Source organism: Microcaecilia unicolor, unplaced genomic scaffold (genome assembly GCF_901765095.1).
Source record: "Microcaecilia unicolor unplaced genomic scaffold, aMicUni1.1, whole genome shotgun sequence".
Lineage (NCBI taxonomy): Eukaryota > Metazoa > Chordata > Amphibia > Gymnophiona > Siphonopidae > Microcaecilia > Microcaecilia unicolor.
Genome location: NW_021963126.1, coordinates 21,037 through 44,093, shown reverse-complemented (window position 1 = coordinate 44,093; position 23,057 = coordinate 21,037). Strand labels below are relative to the sequence as shown.

The window sequence follows — 23,057 nt, the reverse complement described above, 5'->3', positions numbered from 1 at the left end:
TGGAGTCGGTACATTTTTACCGACTCCACCCCAAATTGATTCCGACTTCGACTCCAAAGCCCTGTCTATGATAGTGTTACATGAGTGAATAACAGAGTTGGCATCTAGGTTTCTGGCAGGGTTTAATCTCTGAGTGGGTGTCATTTAACCATCTCTCTGACCTCATGTGCACCTTTCTTTAAATTAGTCACCTTATTTTCTAAACTCCTCTTACTCTCTTACCTATCTATATGTTCTGTCTTTGCATATACCCTACACTGTCAATTAAAATGTTCTATTACGTATTGTGTTGGCATTGTAAGTAGTGTACTATACCATACTTTGTATTGTTATTTTAATATTTGTACTATTGTAATTGTCTATTGCTCATGTTTGATTTATTCTTCCTGTACACTGCCTTGAGTGAATTCCTTCAAAAAGGCGATAAATAAATCCTAATAAATAAATAAATTTTTGAACACTTTGTGGTCGCTGGTATCTGTTTGAGGTTAGAGGGCTGTTGGTAGGCTAAGACAACTATCAACAGCATTAAAAAGGGCAATAGCGAGTCCTCTGCTAAGGAAGAACAACTTTGATTAGGACAAGCTCAAAATTACTGGCCAATATTTAACATCCCATTTCTAGCTAAACTTATAGAACAGTCTGAGTTCAGCTCAATGACTGGCTACAAGAGAGACGCTGGCTAGATCTGTGCCAATCTGGATGCAGACTCGGTTATGGAACAGATGGACTTTGTAACCCTATTAGATCTTCACAGAAAGCAAGATAGAAGATTCTCCTGAATAAAATGACTGTTTACTAGCAATTTAAGTAGAGAGGTGTGGTAGCCGTGTTAGTCCACTCTTAAAGGTTATCAATAGAAATCAAACAAAATAAAACATGGAAAAGAAAATAAGATGATACCTTTTTATTGGACATAACTTAATACATTTCTTGATTAGCTTTCGAAGGTTGCCCTTCTTCATCAGATCGGAAAAAAGCAAATGTGGTAGCAGATAGTATATATGAGTGAGACATCCAAGCATTACTTTGACAGTCTGGCAGGGTAGGAGGGAGGGGGTGGGTAGGAGGTATGCATGGGGACATCAAAGCATTTCATTGATATTCTAACAGGATGGGTGTGGATAGGTGAGAGGAAGGTGATAAACAGAGCCCATTATAAACCATAAGGTTGTATTTCTCTGTTTATCACCCTCCTCTCACCTATCCACACCCATCCTGTTAGAATATCAATGAAATGCTTTGATGTCCCCATGCATAACTCCTACCCACCCCCTCCCTCCCACCCTGCCAGACTGTCAAAGTAATGCTTGGATGTCTCACTCATATATACTATCTGCTACCACATTTGCTTTTTTCCGATCTGACGAAGAAGGGCAACCTTCGAAAGCTAATCAAGAAATGTATTAAGTTATGTCCAATAAAAAAGGTATCATCTTATTTTCTTTTCCATATTTTATTTTGTTTGATTTCTATTGATAACCTAGCAATTCAAGAATGAGCTAAACAAAAAAAAAAAAAAAAAAACTTTGCCTGAACCCAAGTAAAACTGAGCTTCTATGGGTCCCTAACATAAGTGGGTATTAAATAACATCAAAATCCGTTTTGGAAGCTATGAACTTTCCCTTTAATCATAGGTCAGGAACCTTAGGATATAGGTAGGTAGTTACACTTAAACTTATCCCCAAATTCAAGCAACCTTCAGGTGCTGCATCTATCATCTGTGATAACTACACTGACTCTCTCAATACATAGCAAAGGCAAGTCGTCAAAGTTGTTCATGCTATAATAACATCAAAGGTTGGATTACTGTAATACACTCAACATTAGTCTGACTACAAAGGGCTTGCATCAGCTCTAATTGATCCAGTATGCCACAGCATGACTAAAGGAAGGTTGTATGTGACTCTGCAGCTTATTTTACCCCAAGCATGGCTATATGGATTTTAGACAGACATGAAATACAAAAAATGATTATTTCAAGTTTCACTCTGCGCCTTTGCAAACCAAAACTATTACCCAAACCAGCGTTTTAATATCACTATTGCAAACGGGTGCATTGTTAGTACCATTAAGTAGTCTTTGTTGCTTGATGAATACATTTTCCATTTTATGTATTGACATACAATCCAAATCCTAATATTAGTCTTCAAAAGACATTTTAGATTCTCAGTCACATGCTGAAGATCAGAGTAGTCCTTCTCAACTTTGCTAACCAGGTCATGGTGGTGAAATTTGCACATAGTCCATTGTTTAACATACCATCTGCAGAGAGCTGAGAGGAACAAGCAGCAGGACACTGAGAGTGCAAATGAAATGCACACTGCTATCCTGCATGTTATATGATGGCAACCACAATATTTTACACCTAGTCAAAAGGTTGGCTAGTTAAAAAAAAAAACAGAAAAAAAAAAAACTGAAATACTTCTTGCAGATATAGAAATCAAAAGGTAACCGAACAGAAAAGTCTGACGAGAACAATAGTAGTGCAGAAATGAGTGGAAACGGAAGAAGGCTAGGCAAATCTCAGGATCAATGAGATTAAAAATTTATTGCTATGATGTGTATAAAACAGTACACAATAACATAAAATTAGTACTCAAGACTTGAGTAATGATTTTATGTTATTGTGTATTGTTTTATACGTATCATAGCAATACATTTTTAATCTCATGAATCCTGAGGTTTGGCAAGCCTTCCTCTGTTCCCGCAAAGCACTTAGACATACAAAGTTCCATAGGTTACTATTGAACTTTGCAAGTCTAAGTGCTTTGAAAGTGATCCCCCAAGAATACTGTAAAGCATTAATGAAGAGTTCCTTTCTCTCTATTATTAGGAGATACAACACAGGTAGAGAACGCATAATCTCGTCTTCTGGCACCTTACTGCCCCTTATGTACGCTTAGGTCCAACCAACAAAACCAACTTGTAGTACCCACCTTCTGTAAAATTAGACGTGATACCAGACGACACTCTATTTTTTCAGTCCAAGGGCCGGAGTTCCAGAACAAACTGCCAACCCACCTTCATCTCTCATCCTCCTTACAGAAATTCAAAACCGACCTTAATTCCTTATTTACAGATGCCTATGACCAATGATGTTCAAGTTGCTTGTACGAGAGTACCGGATACTGATCTGAACTATACAATCCCCTCCCCCATTTGTGTCTCCCACTCACCTATCCCATTGAACACTGTATTTCATTCCCACCTTTCCTCACAGTCTGTAGCTCTATTTCTCACTCCCCCCTTGATTGCTTTTAATTGTAAGCTGCCTAGACATTACTTTGATGGGTGGGATATAAGCCCTTAATAAACTTAGAAACAAGGTCACTAGGAATGTAACACAAGGACAATGAAAAAGAACTTATTAGAAGCTATTTTCTCTTCTACATGTACGTAGTTAGCTCGTTTTTAATTTGCTTCAAAAAAAAAAATAAAGTCTCTCCTTTTGGTATGCTCTAGTGATACGTGGAGCTTTTGTAAGCTACACAGCCAACAATAACTGTATAAAATCAAGCATAAGTGTTGTTAAGACATTACTTTTCTTTCTAGAGGTTTGTCATGAAGCAGGACAGTTAAAACACACCTCACATGCCACTTACATTTGTTTTCCTGCGACAACGTGACAGATTTAAATAAAGTGAAACTCTTAGTTCATTGAATGCCTTCATTTCTTCTCCAAATCCTTCCCGTGGAAACCTCCTCAAGGCGTGCTGATACCTCTGTGCTGCTTCTTTCATCTTCCCTTTCTAAAGAGAGCAAAACAGCAACGGCTTTAATAAATTGTAATTGTTAAATTTCCCTTTTATTCTTAATACACACCCCCTCCCCCTTTTTTATTTTTGTTTATTGTGATTTAAAGAAGACATTTAAATTTGTTATAATGTTCATTATGGATGCTATATTCCTAAGTTTAATTTGGTCTGCTTTTCTTAAGCAAGATTTTCTTGTAATGCAAATATTTGGAAAATATAAATAAAGAATTAAAAAAAAAAAAAAAAACAGCAACGGCTTTAGAGCTTCTTCCCTAAAGTTCATGTTTGGTTTAATGTTGGAGACTTTCCCAATTAAAAAAAAGAAAAATATTTAAAGATTGTTTGTTTCAGTCTTCAATTTTAGGGTTCAAATACCTAAATACATTATTTTAGTATTTAGAGGGTGCCCAAATCCATAGCATCTTTAAATTATTAATGAGCCCCTTCTCCAGAGAGTTTACAAGCTAAGGGGTCCTTTTACTAAGGTGTGCTGAAAAATTGCCTGCGGTAGTGTAGATATGGCTTTTGGGCGCGCGTTGATCCATTTTTCAGCATACCTGTAAAAAAAAAAAAAAAAAAAAAGAGGTCTTTTTAAAAATTTTGCCAAAAATGGAAGTGCGACAAAATCAAAATTGCCACACATCCATTTTGGGGCTGCGACCAGCCATTGACCTAGCGGTAAAGTCTCACGTGGTACCCAGGCAGTAATGACCTACCTGTGTCAAATGCCACTTGGTGCGTGTCCGATATGCGCGTCTGAAAATAAAAATTATTTTTCAGCAGTGCGTATCGGACGTGTGCCAAAAATGAAATTACTGCAAGAGCCACGCAGTAACCAGGCGGTAATTCCATTTTGGCGCACATTGGGCACGCGTAGACACTTAAGCGGCTTAGTAAAAGGGCCTCTTAGTGGGTAGCTGAGGCAATGAGAGTACAATTTATCCAATATCTCAATAAAGTGATTTTTACAGTAGCAAAAAGTAGATTTGAACACAGGTTTCTGAATTCCCAGTCAGTATTCTAAATTCTAGAGAACCTGCTCTCTCACTACCAAATGACTGTAGAATACCAATTAAGGGGTCCTTTTACTAAGCTGCAGCAAAAAGTGGCCTTAGCGCACACGCACTAAGGCCATTTTTACTGTAGATGTATGTTGTACTAATGGTCATGCGCTAATGTTTCCATGAGTGCGCGGCCATTAGAGAAAAAAAAAGTACTGGGTGAACACTTACTGCCATCCATTTTGTAGGCAGTAAGGTCTTATGCAGTAATCCTGCGCTAATTAGTGTGCGGTAATGTCGCTGCGTTGGTTAGCACAGGAACACCCACTTGCCACCCCCTAAAAAACATTTTTTTTTACTGTCTGGATTAGAATACCCTAATTTGGCAGTTACCCAAGGACGCCTGAGTGTATCATGTGGTATGCCATTTTAAGCTGTATTAGGTACACGTTAGCATCTAATGCAGCTTAGTAAAAGGGCCCCTAATTTATTTATTCATTTATTACAAAAATGTTTTAATGTCAATATTAAATCTTGATGTAGTTAAGTCTACAGGCTTCACAGGTACATGTCAAAGCCTTTGCTATGTCCTTCTGTGAATTAGGAATTGGTTACTGGACAGAAAACAGAGAGTAGGGTTAAATGGCTATTTTTCTCAATGGAGGAGGGTGAACAGTGGAGTATCACAGGTCTCTGTAATGGGACTGGTGCTAACATATTTATAAATGATCTGGAAGATGGAACAAGTGAGGTGATTAAATTTGCAGATGACAAGAAACTATTCAAAGTAGTCAAAACACATGCAGATTGTGAAAAATTACAGGACGCTCTTAGGAAACTGGAAGACTGGGCATCCAAATGGCGGATGAAATTTAATGTGGACAAATGCAAAGTGAAGTACATTGGGAAAAATAATCCGAATCATAGTTACCTGATGCTAGGGTCTACCTTATGAGTCAGTACTCAAGAAAAACATCTAGGTGTCATTGTAGACAATATGCTGAAATCTTCTGCCCAGTGTGAGGTGGTGGCCAAAAAAGCAAACAGGATGCTAGGAATTATTAGGAAAGGGATGTGAATTGATTTGCACTTTTCTGACTCACTGACAGGTCAGTTATGACCCATGAACTGCATAAGGTAAAGGCTCTAAAATGCCTGAAAGCTGCATCTTTACTTTCTGCTGAGAGCTGGAAATTCGAGGTCATGCTGATCCAGCAAGGAGCATTCTTCCCCTCTCTGACAGAGCTGGTGCTGCTAACTCTACACCACAAGGACACTAAGAATGTACACAGTTTGAAAGCGAAGATGTGTTGAGGTTACTAGACAAAACAATGATAAGACCTGGCTGTAGCAAAATAGCACTACAATCTCCTGTGAAAGAAACCTTGGACTTGTTATAAGATGCTGTGTTCCATAAACATTTATATATTGTGTTCTGTATTCCATAACATTCAGATAGTGTTTTCCATTTTATGTAAACAATAAAGTAAGACAGAAATTAGCTGAAGTTGCAAGGCTGTATGATTTGGGAGGGAAATGATGCCCAATCCACTGTATATAAGGCACTGTTGTATTGTATTTAGACAAGAGGCTGAGATGATCGACAGTGAGTAATTCTTTGTCTCTCTCACTCCCTCTCATAACAAATTGTTATTTGTTATTGCCTTATTGCTTTATTATTACCTAAATTGGTGAGGAATAAAGACTTTCCCTTCCAAAGGAACATAGTCTCTGTCTTTTCTGTCACCCCATATCTTGGGGGTGGCTGGTCCACTGTATCTTGGGGTGGGTGTAAGGAGGCAGAAACCCTATTGGTATATTTTTTATGGTAAGTAGAAGGATCAGAGAAAGAATTACCACCTATTGTAGCCTTCTCTGGGACTAGGTGATTATCAGAGAGGACCACATAACCACAGACTCCACTATAAACAGATGCAAAATATGACCAAGAATATTATAATGCCTCTGTATCGATCCATGGTGCGACCTCACCTTGAGTATTGCATTCAATTCTGGTCGCCATATCTTGATTGGTGGAACTGCTCACAGTTTTTTGTCTTTGGCATTCAATTCTGATCGCCATATCTCAAAAAAGATATAGCGGAGTTAGAAAAGGTTCATAGAAGAGTGACCAAAATGATAAAGGGGATGGAACTCCTTCCATATGAGGGAAGTCTAAAGAGGTTAGAGCTATTTTGCTTGGAAAAGAGATTGCTAAGGGGGTGTTTTCCCCAAAGTGGCTTTATGTCTTACAGACTTTTCCAATGTTCTTGACTAACAGAGACAGTGCAAAATTTCAGACTGTATTGCGTAAATTTCTTGTAATAATAAGAAACCACGGAGCACATTGTCACAACTGTCCAGACCTCTGGGTCATGGTGGTCTGGCCTGTCTGTATCTTCACAAGTACATGTAGCCTGTTTGATGTGTCACCTGGTAGACTGGATTAAAGACATGTGCTTTGGAGTCTCAGCTTGTGGCTCCAGTGCATTTGTTATACTATTTACAATTCAGAGACCTTTATCAGCTCCTTTCATCTCAACACCATCCAATATTGAAATCTATGTGACAAGCGTGGAACTGGATTTGCAAGTGAGCTCAGTTGTTGCCATCAACTGTTATTGCATTTGGCAGGCAATAGGGACTTGGATCCTGATTCTTGTAAATCTTACTTGCACAGATGGTGGTCCACAGGCTTTCAGTTTGTGAAGGACCTGGTTAACCTGGAGGGATGTATGAAATCCTTTGCAGATTTACGAGAGGAGGGTCTTGTACATGCCAGTGACTGGTACCCTTATATGCAGGTTTCCCATTATGTGGGTACTTTGGCCTCCTTTGACTGAGGATGCAGCAGTCTTTCTTTTTATCAAGTCAGCTTGCATACTCTAGACCCCTCTGTGGGACTTTGAATTGCTCGCCACTGACTGGAAAGGAGAGCTTGCGGACACAAAACAGGTCACTGGGGACAGGTTGCATCTTCTGATAAAAAACATCAAGAAGGTGGTTTGTTCATCTCTTCTCCTGGAACAGCAGTATAAACTTCTGATGTGTATGTTTATTTCGCTACAGTGGGCCCATCATGCACAGATATCAAACTCAACTGTTTTATTATTATTATTAGCATTTGTATAGCGCTACCAGACACATGCAGCGCTGAACACCTGATACAAAGAGAGAGTCCCTGCTCAAAAGAGCTTACAATCTAAGTAATACAGACAAACAAGACAGTTACAGGTGAGGGAAGTAATGGGTGAGAAGGGAGGAAGGGACAAGGGGAGGGCAATTGTGGCTAGGAGCTAAAAGCAGCAGTGAAAAGGTGGGTTCCCCCCCCCCCCCCCCCCCCCGTGTGGGTAAGTCCTGCTCATTTGACCCATCTGTTTTGGTCCTGTGCTCGGATCCAGCTGTTCTGGAGGAGAGTTGTGTCATACTCGTCAGTTGCTTTGGGTAAACATATTCTATGGTGAGCTAATGTGTTACTTTTTTCTAACTTTATCCAGATGAGTACTAATATACATGCCAGTGCTCTTTTACATAAATGCTTCCTACTGGCATGAAAGTGTATTTTTTGGAACTGGAGACAGTTACTTCCGCCTTCTCTGACACAATGGCGTAATTAACTTTTTCAGTTGATGCGATAAGAATGCTTGGATGTCAGGAGGGGGAGGGGGTCCCCGAGGGCCTGGAGGACATTTCAACAAGTGTGGTCTCTGATTTGGGACGGACTTCTTCATAAAAGCACATGGTTTTTTTGCTAAATTTATGAAATGGAGCACAGAGAGGGTTGGGTGGTGGAAGGGTGGCTTGTGGGATTACTTTAACGTTTTTCCAAGGAACACTGTGAAGGAACACCATGGTATGTCCTAGGGGTTTTTGTTTGAGTGCTTGGATGGGTGGGTGTTTTGGGATTAGTCCTCTTCTTGTACCATATCGTTTCTTGTAAGCACTGTTACTTGCTTTGTATTTTGTGGGTTTTCAATAAATAATTAATTAAAAAAAAAAGTTTGGACAAGTTCCTGGAGGAAAAGTCCATAATCTGCTACTGAGACAGACATGGGGAAGCCACTGCTTGCCCAGGGATTGGTAGCATGGAAAATTGCTACTAATTGGGTTTCTGTCAGGTACTTGTGACCTGGATTAGCCACTGTTGGAAACAGGATACTGTTCCTATCATCTCTTTCCAGGTACAAACATGCCTGCTTCACCAGCAGGCATGCATGTCATTCAACAGGGAGACTGCTAGGACAATATCACTCAGTTTATTTATATGGCTTTACGCTTTTTTGTACAACACAAAGATCACACAAAAACACTTTCCAAACCTGTGCCTTCTTTAGAATCCCCTTCAAAAATGCCACAAATCCGTGGTTTCCCAAACCTGTCCCGCCATCCAGTTGGATTTTCAGGATATCCATAATGAGTATGTAGCACCTCCTTAGCCCTCCCCACAATTTTTATACTCCTTCCTGCTGGCCAACAATTACTGTTGTTTCACCGCCATCAGGAAAGCTGAGACCAGAGTGTGTCAGTGCTCTTGTCAGTTGCGCTGCTGACATCACTCAGAACCTGGATTATCCACACTTAATTACATGGATATCAGCAAAATTAAAGGCAGACATTCAGGCCTCTGAGTAATATATGCAGAGAGACCAGCAGGACCGCTGGCATGCTCCTGCCTCAGTTTTCCTCTTGATGGTGGCAGTGGTATTGGCATCAGCGAGTGGGCTTCACTTTTTGGCTGATGGGGGATGGTATCTTAGAGAGTCAGTCCGATTGTTTTTAAACAGTACATTGCAGCTTCATTGGTGAGGGCAGGGAAATAATTACAAGGAGGCTAGGGCTTGGCGGAAAGATTAGCTTCTCCACAGGTCCCAGACTCTGGGACCCAGCAAATAAATGTTGTAACTCTCTTTTTATACCCTGCTCTCCTCACTGTCATACTCCTCCTGGCATGAATGCTTACTCCTAGAACTTCACTGGGGTTGGGGTGGGGGGAAGACACTTGCTTCATCAAATCAGGGAGGAATGGCCTAATGGTTAATGTAGCAGATTGGAGACTTGGGGAACTGGGTTTGATTCTCGCTGCTGCCTGATGGCCAGTAGTGGGTTGAGATCCTGGGGAACCAGGGTCAATTCCCTCTGCAGCTCCGTGTAACCCTAGGGAAGTCACTTAACCTTCTGTTGCCCCAGGTACAACATGTACAAAATGACAATCATGGATACAAATGAACAGAATACTGAAAAATGAGCAAACTCAGGAACTCCAGAAAAGCAGAATCAACCTACTTTGTACAATATGTTTCCTTCATCCATTAACTTCTGTAGTAGAATAATCAAGATATCTGGTTTAGACGTAGCCATTGCCCACGCCGCATTTCCTGTGAATGGAGAACATTATTTTATCAAACAACTATTTGATTACCGTAGATGAAATAGATGAATCTTTAGGGTAGTTAAGGCTGTTTTATGTCAGACACCGACTGATCAGAAAGGAGCCTCACAAACCACTTGTAAAAATAGGACAGCAGTTTCCTCCTTTATGTTGTTCATGGATTGAGAAAGAGTCCTAAGACTGCTTTGTCACAAAATATAAATTTTTCTTGCTGTCTCTCTAAGACCCAGTTTATTTAGAGAGATTTTCTTCAACTGCACCCCAGAGCTTTGGCTCTTAGGATGACTTCCTTTCTGAAACATCTTTGAAACTGCCTTGTCAAGAAGGATGGAGGAGATTATCAGAATAATATTCAGCTGGCGGTGGTCAGCCCTGGTTATTCAATGCCGGGTCATGACCAGGCACAGGCATTGAATACCTGGCTCTAACTGGACATGTGTTGGTGTGGGGAACTACAGGGGTCTCAGCTGATATTTAGTTGGGTCACCAGGTTCCCCCAGATCTGATCCCCTCTCACTCCCCACCCCCAGCAATATAGGTTCCAATGTCTGGAACTCCCTCCCCACACATCCTGATCCCCCCCCCCCTTCACAGACTCATAGGACCCCCCAGTTCCATGGTGATCCAGTGGTTAAGCAGGGCAGGAGCAAACCCTACTCGCTCTTGCCCTTGGCTGCTCTTCCTTAGAAATAGCAACCATGAACTTTAGTGGTAGTCTGGAGGGAGGTGTCGGAAGGGGAGAATCTTACAGGCTGGAAGATATGTGGGTGCTGGCCTGCACCTGCATAGCTAAGTAAGCACAGTGCTAGAGCCGGTGGTAGGAGGCAGGGATAGTGCTGGGCAGACTTATACGGTCTGTGCCAGAGCTGGTGGTGGGAGGCGGGACTGGTAGTTGGGAGGCGAGGATAGTGCTGGGCAGACTTATACAGTCTGTGCCAGAGCTGGTGGTGGGAGGCGGGGATAGGGCTGGCCAGACTTATACGGTCTGTGCCCTGAAGAGGACAGTACAAATAAAAAAGTAGCACATATGAATTTATCTTCTTGGGCAGACTGGATGGACTGTGCAGGTCTTTTTCTGCCGTCATCTACTATGTTACTATGACTGCCTTTTTGCAAGGTCCTATCTGCCTGCTTTGCTATGTGGTCCCGGCACTGAATATTGTGAACACCTGTATAACTCCCGGCTCCTCCTTGATTCCATCCCAGAATGCCCTGCTTCTGCTTGGATTCAAAATGGCCAGTTAGCACCGATATTCAGCATCATTGAACCCTGGAGGCCAGCTCAGTCAGCATGATTTAAGCGGGCAGGAGCCTCTCCTGCCCACTTAAATCACTTTGAATATCAGGCCCTAAATCTTTTTTGAACCTTCTCTACTGAAATCATTTATACAGAGATATATATATTGAGTCTACTCTGAGTCTGGCTGACGGGAACATTTTCAATGTACAGGCTGTATTGAAGGATGATCCCTCTGTTTTTGCTACTTGTTTTCTTTAACTTTGCCTCTCTTCCCAAACTGGGGACTTATTTTGCTTTAGTGAATATATGTATTTTGGTTTCTTTAACTTGATTAAATATAAGGCACTTTTCCTTTGTATTTGTTATTGAAATATTTCCTTATTTTTGTATAATTCTGAAAATGTCAATAAATACATGTAAATGTAAAAAAAAAAATAAAAAAGGAGAACGTTATTTCATCAAGTTCCAGCCTTGCGGTTGGATAGTGCCAAATGCCCATTGCGTGATTTGTGGAGATGCAAAATTTCTTTATTACCTGTGAGTTTACAAAGGGTCTCAAGAGTGTCCAGGGGTTTGTATGCATCGTAAAATGTTTGAAGTAAAGAAAATTTGCATTAGTTCAGGCATTATACCCAGCCAGTGAATTCCCACTGCTTGCTTTGTGAAGAGGTTAATACTGCTTTAGTGGGCAACTTTGATATTTGATGATCTCAAGGTAGTAAAAATGGAGTGATGAGGGGGTAGCCAGAGCCAGAGATATGCTAGAATGCATAGTGAGAAGCATAACCAGTAAGAGGAAAAAAGCTATGCCTTTATATGAGTAGACAGCGAGGCATCTCCTAACAATGACAGTCCTACAGGTAGTTCACAAAAAGGGAAACAAAAATGAGCAGGGACTGTACCAAATATGTATGGAAGAAAGAGAACATTTAACCATGCAGTTCCTATGAATGTTGTTTTGGTTTCAGCAATAACTGAGGCTCTTTTTCCTTCCGTTTATGGATAAAAACAGTAAAAGATGAAGAATAATTAAAAACTGTTCACAAGGATTCCCTGAATAGACTAGTGTGCTGTGAATGATCACTATTTATTGATTTTGAGTAAACAAAATATGTGTGGCACAACTCTGAATTAAAGTAGATGAATGATTCAAAGGTTTAACAAGGAAACTAGGCTAAAACATGCTTTATGAGGCCTATAACAACAACTATATTGAAATCTATTAAGCATAATGCATGCTTTTGCTTTCATTGAATATACTGCAACATCCAATATAATGAATAAATGCTGACTATAAGGTAAGATCATTCAGACAAGCTGTTTGATTTCCTTATTCAGATACAACAAACCTTTGGCTTTAAAGGCAATCACTGAAATTTACTGTACCTAATTTGGCTCCTTTTCTTAGAAGCGTCACCACAACTGACGTATTCCGACATCCAATTGCTCTGTCCAAAGGACGCATACCACTGTAGTCGACATGCTCAACCATTGCGCCTTTCTCTACTAAATACTGCACCTACATAAAAATAATAAGAAAAGTGTTTAATACTGAAGGGTTGCTACTTACTTTTTATGTTGTGATCATGTACTCCATTTTAATTTTGGGGGTGGGAATTCAAACTGTAGGACATCCTGAACAACCTTTTGTGAACCTATGTAATTCCATAACCTAACCATCATGAATTCTCTATAGCAAAGCACTCTGGCCTTGTGACACTGCAGAACTGCCAAGCTGCTTGTGTATGAAGAACGAAGATATTGTTCACAGATGATGCGTATTAGCATTTGAGGCCACACATGGCCCCTCTTCAGATGAAATCCATTCAAGAAGGCACACATTTGGCTTTTGACAGCTTATGTAATTCACAATGCCCAGATAATACTGTACTTAGTGCAATAAAAGGTATTTCAGTCTGCAAGCATCTAGTTTCCTTTGGGATCTGTAAGGCAACTAAAACTCTGCACTGTAAAATGGATGTGGAATTAGTCCAGAAATGAAATTGTAGTACAAGTACTTACATAATGGACATATTTCCTTAGAGGATAACTGCCTTTCAGAATGATCCCAAACATAGATCCCCTTCAGAGGCGTGCCAAATCCTGCCTGTTCATCTGTGTACCAGGCCAGACTATTGCCACTGTGCCTTCCCGAACACTGTTGAGATGTATGCAATATCCAACAAAATAGAAGTGTAACAATCTCTTCTAAAAACATTAAAGCCAAATTTTTATCAGGATATTCAAGGTTGTTACTACTGCATAGCCAATAAGAAAAAAATACTACAACATTTTTGTTTTTTTGGAGGGGGGGGGGGGGGGGGGGGGAGTAATTTTACAAAAGTGTGCAGAGACAAGAGGTTCCCAAAACAGAACCCTGAGGTACACTGACAGTGGGATTGCGATGGAGGATCCAGCAGAGCATAGACTAAAAGTGTGCGGGAAAGAAGAAAACCAAGTTTTAGCTTGTCATCTGTGCTGTGTGTGAGGGTCAAGATACCGGAATAGTCTCTGACCGGTTAGATCAGAGCTCACTGGTGTTAGCTGACCAAATGAGACATCTTCTGTCATGCAAGTTAGATGTGCGATGCCTTCAGTGACAACTGCTGGTTTATCAGTGCTGACTCAAGATGGTAGCAGCATTGTTTCTTCTTCAGAGATAGTCTCAGGGCTCAAAAGGCTTGGATATTTGTTTCTCTGCATGCACACAGCATGAAATAAAGAATAATTTTTATGCTGGGAGGAATAAGTGTTATGGTGATCCTTCTTTTTTTTTAAATTTTATTGGTGGCAGAATAGTGTCTCAGATAGTAAAGGCCCTTTTACTAAGGTGCGCTAGCGTTTTTATTGCGCACTAAACGCTAGGACACCCATATATTCCTATGGATGTCTCTAGCATTTAGCGCACGCTAAAAATGCTAGCACGCCTATAGCGTGGCTTAGTAAACAGGGCCCCAAGTGCTGTGAACTACCAAGATCTCTGGTTCAATTCACAAGTCTGAATTTCTGCTCCTCAATCTGGCCAGGGCAGAGGTTGCTTGAAGACAGTGTTCACAGCTTCCTGGAAGGGGGAGGGGAGTTGTGGTCATTGCATGGCGGTGATACTTAGATGGACAGAGTTAGGGTACCTTATTGTAAGGTTGCAAACAAAGCCAGATTATATGTTCCCTGACACAACTGAGTATGCAGGGGGAAAAAAATTCCTGGTGTAGTACAAATGAAAACTCATGCCACCAGGTCCCTCTCAGCTAGAAAGAAAAGAAGGTGACAAAAGCTAAGCCAAAATTTTTATCATTCATTTAGAATTAAAACAGGAACTTGCTTTAGTGTTCCTTGAAAGAAATCTCGGTGAACCTGGAAGACATACTGAGCCAAACTGACAAATTAAAGAGTAATCACCTGGACCAGATAGCATGCATTCTAGGGTACTGAAAGAAGTCAAAAATGAAATTGCTGATCTGCTGTTCGTGATCTGTAACCTGTCGTTAAAATTGTCCATAGTACCTGGAGATTACCCTCCTCTTTCTATCTACACTCTTCCCTTGGTTCATTAATCTCATCCCATGGCTTTCCTACCATCTCTATGCTGATGACTCCCAAATCTACCTTTCTACCCCTGATATCTCACCTTGCATCCAAACCAAAGTTTCAGCGTGCTTGTCTGACATTGCTGTCTGGATGTCTCAACGCCACCTGAAATTAAATATGACCAAAACCGAGCTTCTCATTTTCCCCCCCAAACCCACCTCCCCGCTCCCCCCATTTTCTATTTCTGTTGATGGCTCTCTCATTCTCCCTGTCTCCTCAGCACGAAACCTTGGGGTCATCTTTGACTCTTCTCTCTCCTTCTCTGCTCATATCCAGCAGATTGCCAAGACCTGTCGTTTCTTTCTTTACAACATCGTAAAATCAGCCCCTTTTCTTTCCGAGCACTCTACCAAAACCCTCATCCACACCCTTGTCACCTCTCGTTTAGACTACTGCAATCTGCTTTTTGCTGGCCTCCCACTTAGTCACCTCTCCCCTCTCCAGTCGGTTCAAAACTCTGCTGCCCGTCTCATCTTCCGCCAGGGTCGCTTTACTCATACTATCCCTCTCCTCAAGACCCTTCACTGGCTCCCTATCCGTTTTCGCATCCTGTTCAAACTTCTTCTACTAACCTATAAATATACTCACTCTGCTGCTCCCCAGTATCTCTCCACACTCGTCCTTCCCTACACCCCTTCCCGTGCACTCCACTCCATGGATAAATCCTTCTTATCTGTTCCCTTCTCCACTACTGCCAACTCCAGACTTCGCGCCTTCTGTCTCGCTGCACCCTACGCCTGGAATAAACTTCCTGAGCCCCTACGTCTTGCCCCATCCTTGGCCACCTTTAAATCTAGACTGAAAGCCCACCTCTTTAACATTGCTTTTGACTCATAACCACTTGTAACCACTTGCCTCCACCTACCCTCCTCTCTTCCTTCCCGTTCACATTAATTGATTTGATTACTTTATTTATTTTTTGTCTATTAGATTGTAAGCTCTTTGAGCAGGGACTGTCTTTCTTCTATGTTTGTGCAGCGCTGCGTATGCCTTGTAGCTCTATAGAAATGCTAAATAGTAGTAGTAGTAGATTGGCCAATGTAATGCCGATTTTTAAAAAAGATTCCAGGGGTGATCTAGGAAATTACTGACTGGTAAGCCTGATGTCAGTGCCGGGAAAAATAGTAGAAATTATTATAAAGAATAATATTATGGAACACATAGATAAACATGGTTTAATGGACATAGTCTTACCTCACCAATTTGCTTCATTTCTTTGAAGGCATGAAGAAACATGTCAAAAAAAAGTGAGCCGGTTGATGTAGTGTATCTAGATTTTTTTCAGAAAGCTTTTTTTTTTACGTCTTAGTATTTTTATTGATTTAAGAACAGAATAACATATTAGAAAGCATTATAATATCAAACAAATGCCAAAAAGCGTGAGAAAGGGAAAAGAGAGAAAAAGAAGCTTTTGACAAAGTCCCTCATGAGAGATTCCTGAGAAAATTAGAGTTATGGGATAGGAAGCAATGTTCTGTTGTGAATTACGAATTGGTTATTGGACAGAAAAAAGAGGGTAGGGATAAATGGCCATTTTTCTCAATGGAGGAGGGTGAACAGTAGAGTGCCACAGAGATGTACTGGCACTGGTGCTATTCAACATATTTATAAATGATCTAGAAATCGGAATGACAAGCGAAGTGATTAAATTTGCAGATGACACTAAACTATTCAAAGTTGTTAACACATATGCAGACTGTGAAAAATTGCAGTGAGACCTTAGGAAATTGGAAGACTGGGCATCCAAATGGCAGATGAAATTTAATGTGGACAAATGCAAAGTGATGCACATTGGGAAGAATAATCTGCATCATAGTTACCTGATGCTAGGGTCCTCCTTAGGAGTCAGCAGTCAAGAAAAAGATCTAGGTGTCATTGTGGACAATACACTGCAATCTTCTGCCCAGTGTACGGCAGCATCCAAAAAAGCAAACAGGATGCTGGAAGTATTAAGAAAGAGATGGTAAATAAGACCAAGAAAACCATAATGCCTCTGTATTGCTCCATGGTGCGACCTCACCTCGAGTACTATGTTACGACCAAAATGATAAAGGAGATGGGACTCCTCTCGTATGAGGAAAGGCTAAAGAGGTTAGGGCTCTTCAGCCAGGAAAAGAGACAGATGAGGGGAGATATGATTGAGGTCTACAAAATACTGAGTGGTAACGAGTAGAAGTGAAAAGACTTTTTAATCTTTCAAAAAGTACAAAGACTACAGGACACTCAATGAAGTTACGTGGAAATAATTTTAAAACAAACAGGAGGAAATATTTTTTCACTCAACGAATAGTTACACTCTGGAACTCATTGCCAGAGGATGTGGTAACAGCGCTTAGCATATCTGGGTTTAAAATAGGTTTGGACAAGTTCCTGAAAGAAAAGTCCATAGTCTACTACCGAGATAGACGTGGGGAAGCCACTTCTTGCCCCGGGATTGACAGCATGGAATGTTGCTACTATTTGAGTTTCTGCCTGGTACTTGTGACCTAGATTGGCCACTGTTAGAAACAGGATACTGGGCTAGATGGACCATTGATCTGATCCAATATGGCTATTCTTATGTTCTTATGGTTACAATGCTGTCTATCGAGAGTCAGGCTTGTCATGAACTGAACAGTTCTGACTTCAGGGGGAAGTACAGCATGCCATAAAACACAGTCTGCTTCTGACAACTTAAGCAATCTTTCTCCTGTTCTCTGGTCTTCTCTTGCCTTAGAAAGAAAAAGCAAAGAAGGTACATACCCAGAAATGAGCTACTCTTAAATATTATTTTAAATCACTACACGTAGAGCAAATTACAACAGAATAAGAATAATATACATCACGGCATTAAGAAATCATTCCTTTCTGTTTTTTTGCCTCAGACATTAACAGGTCTGTCTCCTGCCTCTTGCTCTGTTATGGATTTCTATGTGTCTTGCGAGCCACACTTCAAAAAGTTACCACATGAAAGATTTATTACAGTTTGAGAAAACACAGACACCTCTAATCTCCTGCATACAAAGGCTTCAAAAATATCCTTATCTGATGTAGGCTTCCAGTATGTGCCTTTCATGTTATAAACCTTGTTCACTTACATTCCAGAAATAGCTTGTTGCATAGGAAACATATGGACCAGTTTTAAATATATTAACCGCAAAATTATTTTTATATTTGTCAAAACCATAGCTGCTGTGGAAGAGGCACATCTAAGTCATGTGCTGTGATATTTGCATTATATTTAGCAGCGGTCTTAAGATAGAAAACGGGAAATCCCCTCCATTCAATAAAAAGTTCATTTTAGCCATCTTTTTTTTTTTTTTTTAGTGGAGAGCATGAGTTACGAAAATAACATACCCACAGTAAAAATATTACTACTGGTGCAGGTTAATATAAAATTAAAAGGCAAATGCACGATTAATGTCATTAACTTACAAATTTGTAAACAGTGTACGGTATCAGATCCTGCACATCCTCCTTGCTTGGATATAAACTGATAGGGGGAGGTGGTGGTGGGGATAGGGTAAGGAAAGAGGATTTGGAAGTAGAATAGGAAGAATTGAAGGACAGGGGAGACCAGAAGGCAAGAAGATCCAGGCAGTGTTTGGTGGGACAAGAGGAGGAAAGGAAGAAAGGCCCTGGAATTCTGGATGGGATTCAGAGGGGGATATGTAGTGGTTCTGGGATCTTGGGTAAGATCCAGAGAGAGGAGTGAGAGGTGTCTTGATGTTCCTCACAATCCTCTTCCCTTCTCCTCAGTCCCTCCTCCTCTACTTCTCTTTAGTCCTCTCTCTTCTCATTCCAGGTGACTCTTCTCTCATCACAAGTACCAATATACACATACTCTCCCTGATACCTCAAATTCCTCTTTCATACAACCCCTTTGCTCTTTAGCTTATTGAGCTTCCTTTCCCATGTAAAACCAGTGGGGCCAGCAGGAAGAGGACACAGGCAGCACCTTAAGTCATGTCCTTTTCTATTCAAGGTGAAGCTACTCTCCTCCTCCTATCAGATGTAGTGGGAAGGAGGTAGGTCAGATTTTAAAGCTCCTCTTGTGGCAAAGATTCACCAGACACTAGGAGCCATCATTATATGAATATACAGTAAAACATACTTGTATTTAGAACAAAAAGCCTTGTTTCTACCCCCCCCCTTCAAATTTATTTTAGGTATCACAGCTCAAAAACGAATTTAGGCACTAAAGATTGGAAAATAATATTACTTACAATATCTGCATCTCCGTAAAAGGCAGCTAGATCCAAGGGAGTTCTTCCATTCTTGTCTGTTTGATCTATTGTTGCTCCTCTTTCAACTAAGCACTGCACCACTGACCTATGGCCCTTCAAACAGGCCCAACTTAACGAAGACAGTCCTTCTTTGTCTAATGACTCTATGGCTGCTCCTTCAACAGAAGAAATAAATGTATGAATATAATGAACACTGCTGGTCTAACAAACTGAGAAGTCCTGAATTACAGTACATCAATCACCACAATTCTAGTTTTAAATGATCAAGTAATTACACAACAGTAAAAATAAAAAATTATTTAAAATATCAAAGTCATAAATGTTCTGTAAATAGACCAACTATCAAATATTAGAAAATGAATTTTACAAACATTTTCAATATCCATAGAATTAAAAAAATGGAAAAAGCTCTTCAATAGACCAGACCAGGGTAATTCACACCAAATCTAATCAATTGTACTATCCACGCTGGATTTGTTCACACCAGAGTCTGTAATCACCTCTCTGGGACTATGTAAGCCACATTGAGCCTAAAAATAGGCTGGAAAATGTGGGATACAAACATAACTAACAAACAAACAAGCAAATAAATAAATGGACTTGGGTTTGATTACTGGCCCTCAAATCCTTGGGTTGGCTGGGGATGCTGCAGAGGCAAAGGACACAGATTTGGGGTGGGAAAGATGAGTTGGTCATTGTGCAACTACAACATCCAATTGCCAAATTTTGGGATGATTGCAAGGTTCAAGAAGGAGACCTGGGATACAGCTGCTAGCTGAGGGCTGCCACTGCACTACCTAGACTAAAGTTGGGAAGGATACAAAATAGGGGGAAAATCCACAGATGGTTGTGAATGACGGCTCATGGTGCTAGATCCCAGTCTTAGCACTGACTGAGCTAAAAGTATGAAGCGGAAGAAAAAACTGCCCTTCCCCACCTGTACAAAAGAAAATCTCTACCTGTGGTTCAGTAGGCATATTTATTTCATCTCTATAATTACTTCAAAGTGCCCACTGTTGTGACTGTGTGTGTGTGTGTGGGGGGGGGGGGGGGGGGGGGGGGGGGAGAGAAAGCCAACCATTCAATAAGCATTTCCGTTCAAACTTGAGTCTGCTTATGGGATATAGATCATTAGTGTAACTTCACTTCCCTGGAAATTCACCATGAAGTAGATGATCTTTGGAGGTTTGCGCTAAAGGTGAGAAGATTGCTCTTTGAGAAAACTTATTCGCAAAACCACCAACCAGGTCAACATTGTTATATATATAATGACTTTTTAAGGGGGAAGATAGAGCAAACTTATGAACAATGAGTGGTGCCAGAAAGAACATTTTGCATCCATGGATTTGACTATTCAGATAAGTTGCAGTTGTTTTCTATTTCTGGAAGTGTATCTTTTTGAGGGGACTGTAAAGGATTTTTATTTGCAGCCACAAAAAAAATATATGGTGTATATGGATGGGGTGATTAAAAAATCAATGTACTACTCCCTTTCGGGGCCCTATTACATTTAGATTGAAATTTAAAGAGGCTCAAAACAAAGACTTCTTAAAGGAATTAGAAAGGAATTTAGAAAGTAAAAGGAATGGGATTGTTAAGACACACTATCCACAAGCTTTTCAATAATTATTTATCACTCTGAAAGATTTCAGCCTTTCAAACTGACCCTCTTCCATATTGCTTAAACTGGAAGACAAATCCCACCATCTTTATATAGTGCAATATTTTATGGTAAGCATGTGATAAACTGTAATGCTCCTTCTATCAATTATATATGTATCCCTCTGCACAAATTTAATTGCAGTGTTAACTACTGAATCTAACTGCTTTATGGTGGTGATAGTGTAATGTATTGATTCACTGGTTACCAATCAAGATGCATATTAAGTAGGGCTAAATTTTGATAAGAACTTTGAATGGTGATCAATTGTATAATTAAAGATATTTATTTATTTCCTGCTGCAGCTCCTTGTGACTCTGGGAAAGTCACTTAACCCTCTCCATTGCCCGACGTACAAAATAAAAACCTGTATATAATATGTAAACCGCTTTGATTGTAACCACAAAAAAAGCAGTATATCAAATCCCATCCACTCCCCTTCCCTAAAGGAATGATTATCTTCCTGCCTCCCACTCTCAGATCCAACATCTCTCCTTTGTCTTCCGTCTCTCTCTCTCCTCTTCCCCAGGTCCATTCTCTTTCTTTTCTGGGGTCCATTCTCTCTCTTTCCTTCCTTCCTCCCTCCCACTGTCCAGCACCTCTCCCTCCCTCCCCTCTACCCCCAACAGCAGCGACACAAACTTGGTGGTGAGCATCAAGAAACTCTTTTTTGTGGTTCCCTACCTCGGCTGTAGCTTCCATCAGTGGCCCCTCCAGTTCTTATTGTGGGTTTGCCGCTCATTCTTCCCCTCCCCCCACCCAGGGTTCAGGATCTGCCCCCTCTCAATCCCCCTCCACTGGTCTTCTGCTGGTCCCCAAAAGTGGTAGAGTTGCACATATGCTGCTCCAAAGCTAGCCCTCTAACTGTCCCACCTCTTCTGACATCACTTCCTGGATCAGAGGGAAAGCTTTGGACTAGGCAGCACATGTGCAACGCTGCTGCTGGTGAGGATCAACAGAACACCACCTTTAAGGAAGACTGATGTGGGGGGGATGATGCTAAATTGCGGATGGGGGGAAAGACCTCAGATTGCACTGAGGACAGGGGTTGGGAGTGGAAGAGAGCAGAAGAGATGTTTGGAGGAGGCAGGAGACCCTGCAATGTGATTAATTTTTTTTAATCACAATTAATGATTAATGCATTATTCACAGAGTTAACTGTGATTAAAATTCAGCCCTAATAAGAATAAAATCTTGGTTATGGTATTGAAAACTTTTCATAATTAAGATGCTCAATATCTTAGGGATAACTTAGTTCTTTACCAACAATTACATTAACTAAATTCTCAAGGAAAGGGGTTATTGAGCATTCCTACTGCTAAGTTTGTACAACTTGAATGTATTTGGCAATTATGTGTTTTTCCACCATAGGACCTATTTTTTGGCATATCCTTCCAGAGTCTTCGTAATGAACCCCAACTGTTAGGTTCAGCATGAAGTTGTGAGACTCATTTTTTCTCCAAAGTACTTGACCACTGAGATTAACCATTAAGTGTAGATTATTCCGTCATGCTTTAACTCTATAAGGTTTCATGTTATTATATTTATGTTCATCCTATGATCCACTTAGGACTGATAAGTAGAATAAAAAATGTTGATTAAAAAAGGTTTAAATTAAAAAAATAGTATCACATTGAATCAGAAGGTAAGTGAAGTTGCATTTCTTGTTCTAAGTGCTTCCTAAAGACATCAATTTATCAGTTATATACATAGGTCATATGGCTGTGCTTGGCATCAAACAGATTTCTTCCAGAGTTTTCTGGAAAGATATAAAAGTCTTTCAAAGCCCACATGCATCAATTCATAAACGGCCGCAGCTCCCCTCAGTTACATATAACTGCATTGGCTGGAAGATTTCCTTCAAAATCCGTTGAACTTTACGAAGGGTAACGCTGTGATTTTACCCTTGTCTGTAGCAAGAAGGTAGACGATTATATCCCTCTAAGCTGCACGGCTAACTTGAATGTACCAGGCTACAAAACCAGCAAAGTACATATACTTTCTAAATAATAATTTTTATATTTCATATTTTAATTTTTAAGAGAGAAAATTTATTGATGCACTCTCCCATTTTTAAGGCCTAAGCAAGGTTTCCTTTTTTTGTGATATGACAGAAATGTAATAACATGTTTAATTGTCATGAAGGCATACTTGCAAACTCTTCCAGGACAAATAAGATTTTAAATGGAGCACAA

General features: G+C 40.4%; 1 protein-coding gene across 1 annotated transcript in view; it reads right to left on the bottom strand.

Annotated features, from left to right (window-relative positions):
- LOC115458972 (protein TANC1-like) overlaps positions 1–23,057 on the bottom strand; it is a gene marked incomplete at its 5' end in the record, with an annotated part of 54,720 nt that overhangs the window by 12,496 nt on the left and 19,167 nt on the right. The window contains 4 exons of the mRNA XM_030188834.1: positions 3,606–3,752; positions 10,043–10,134; positions 12,775–12,907; positions 19,182–19,357. Coding sequence (XP_030044694.1) covers positions 3,606–3,752; positions 10,043–10,134; positions 12,775–12,907; positions 19,182–19,357 — 548 coding nt within the window. The remainder of the gene's footprint in view (positions 1–3,605; positions 3,753–10,042; positions 10,135–12,774; positions 12,908–19,181; positions 19,358–23,057) is intronic.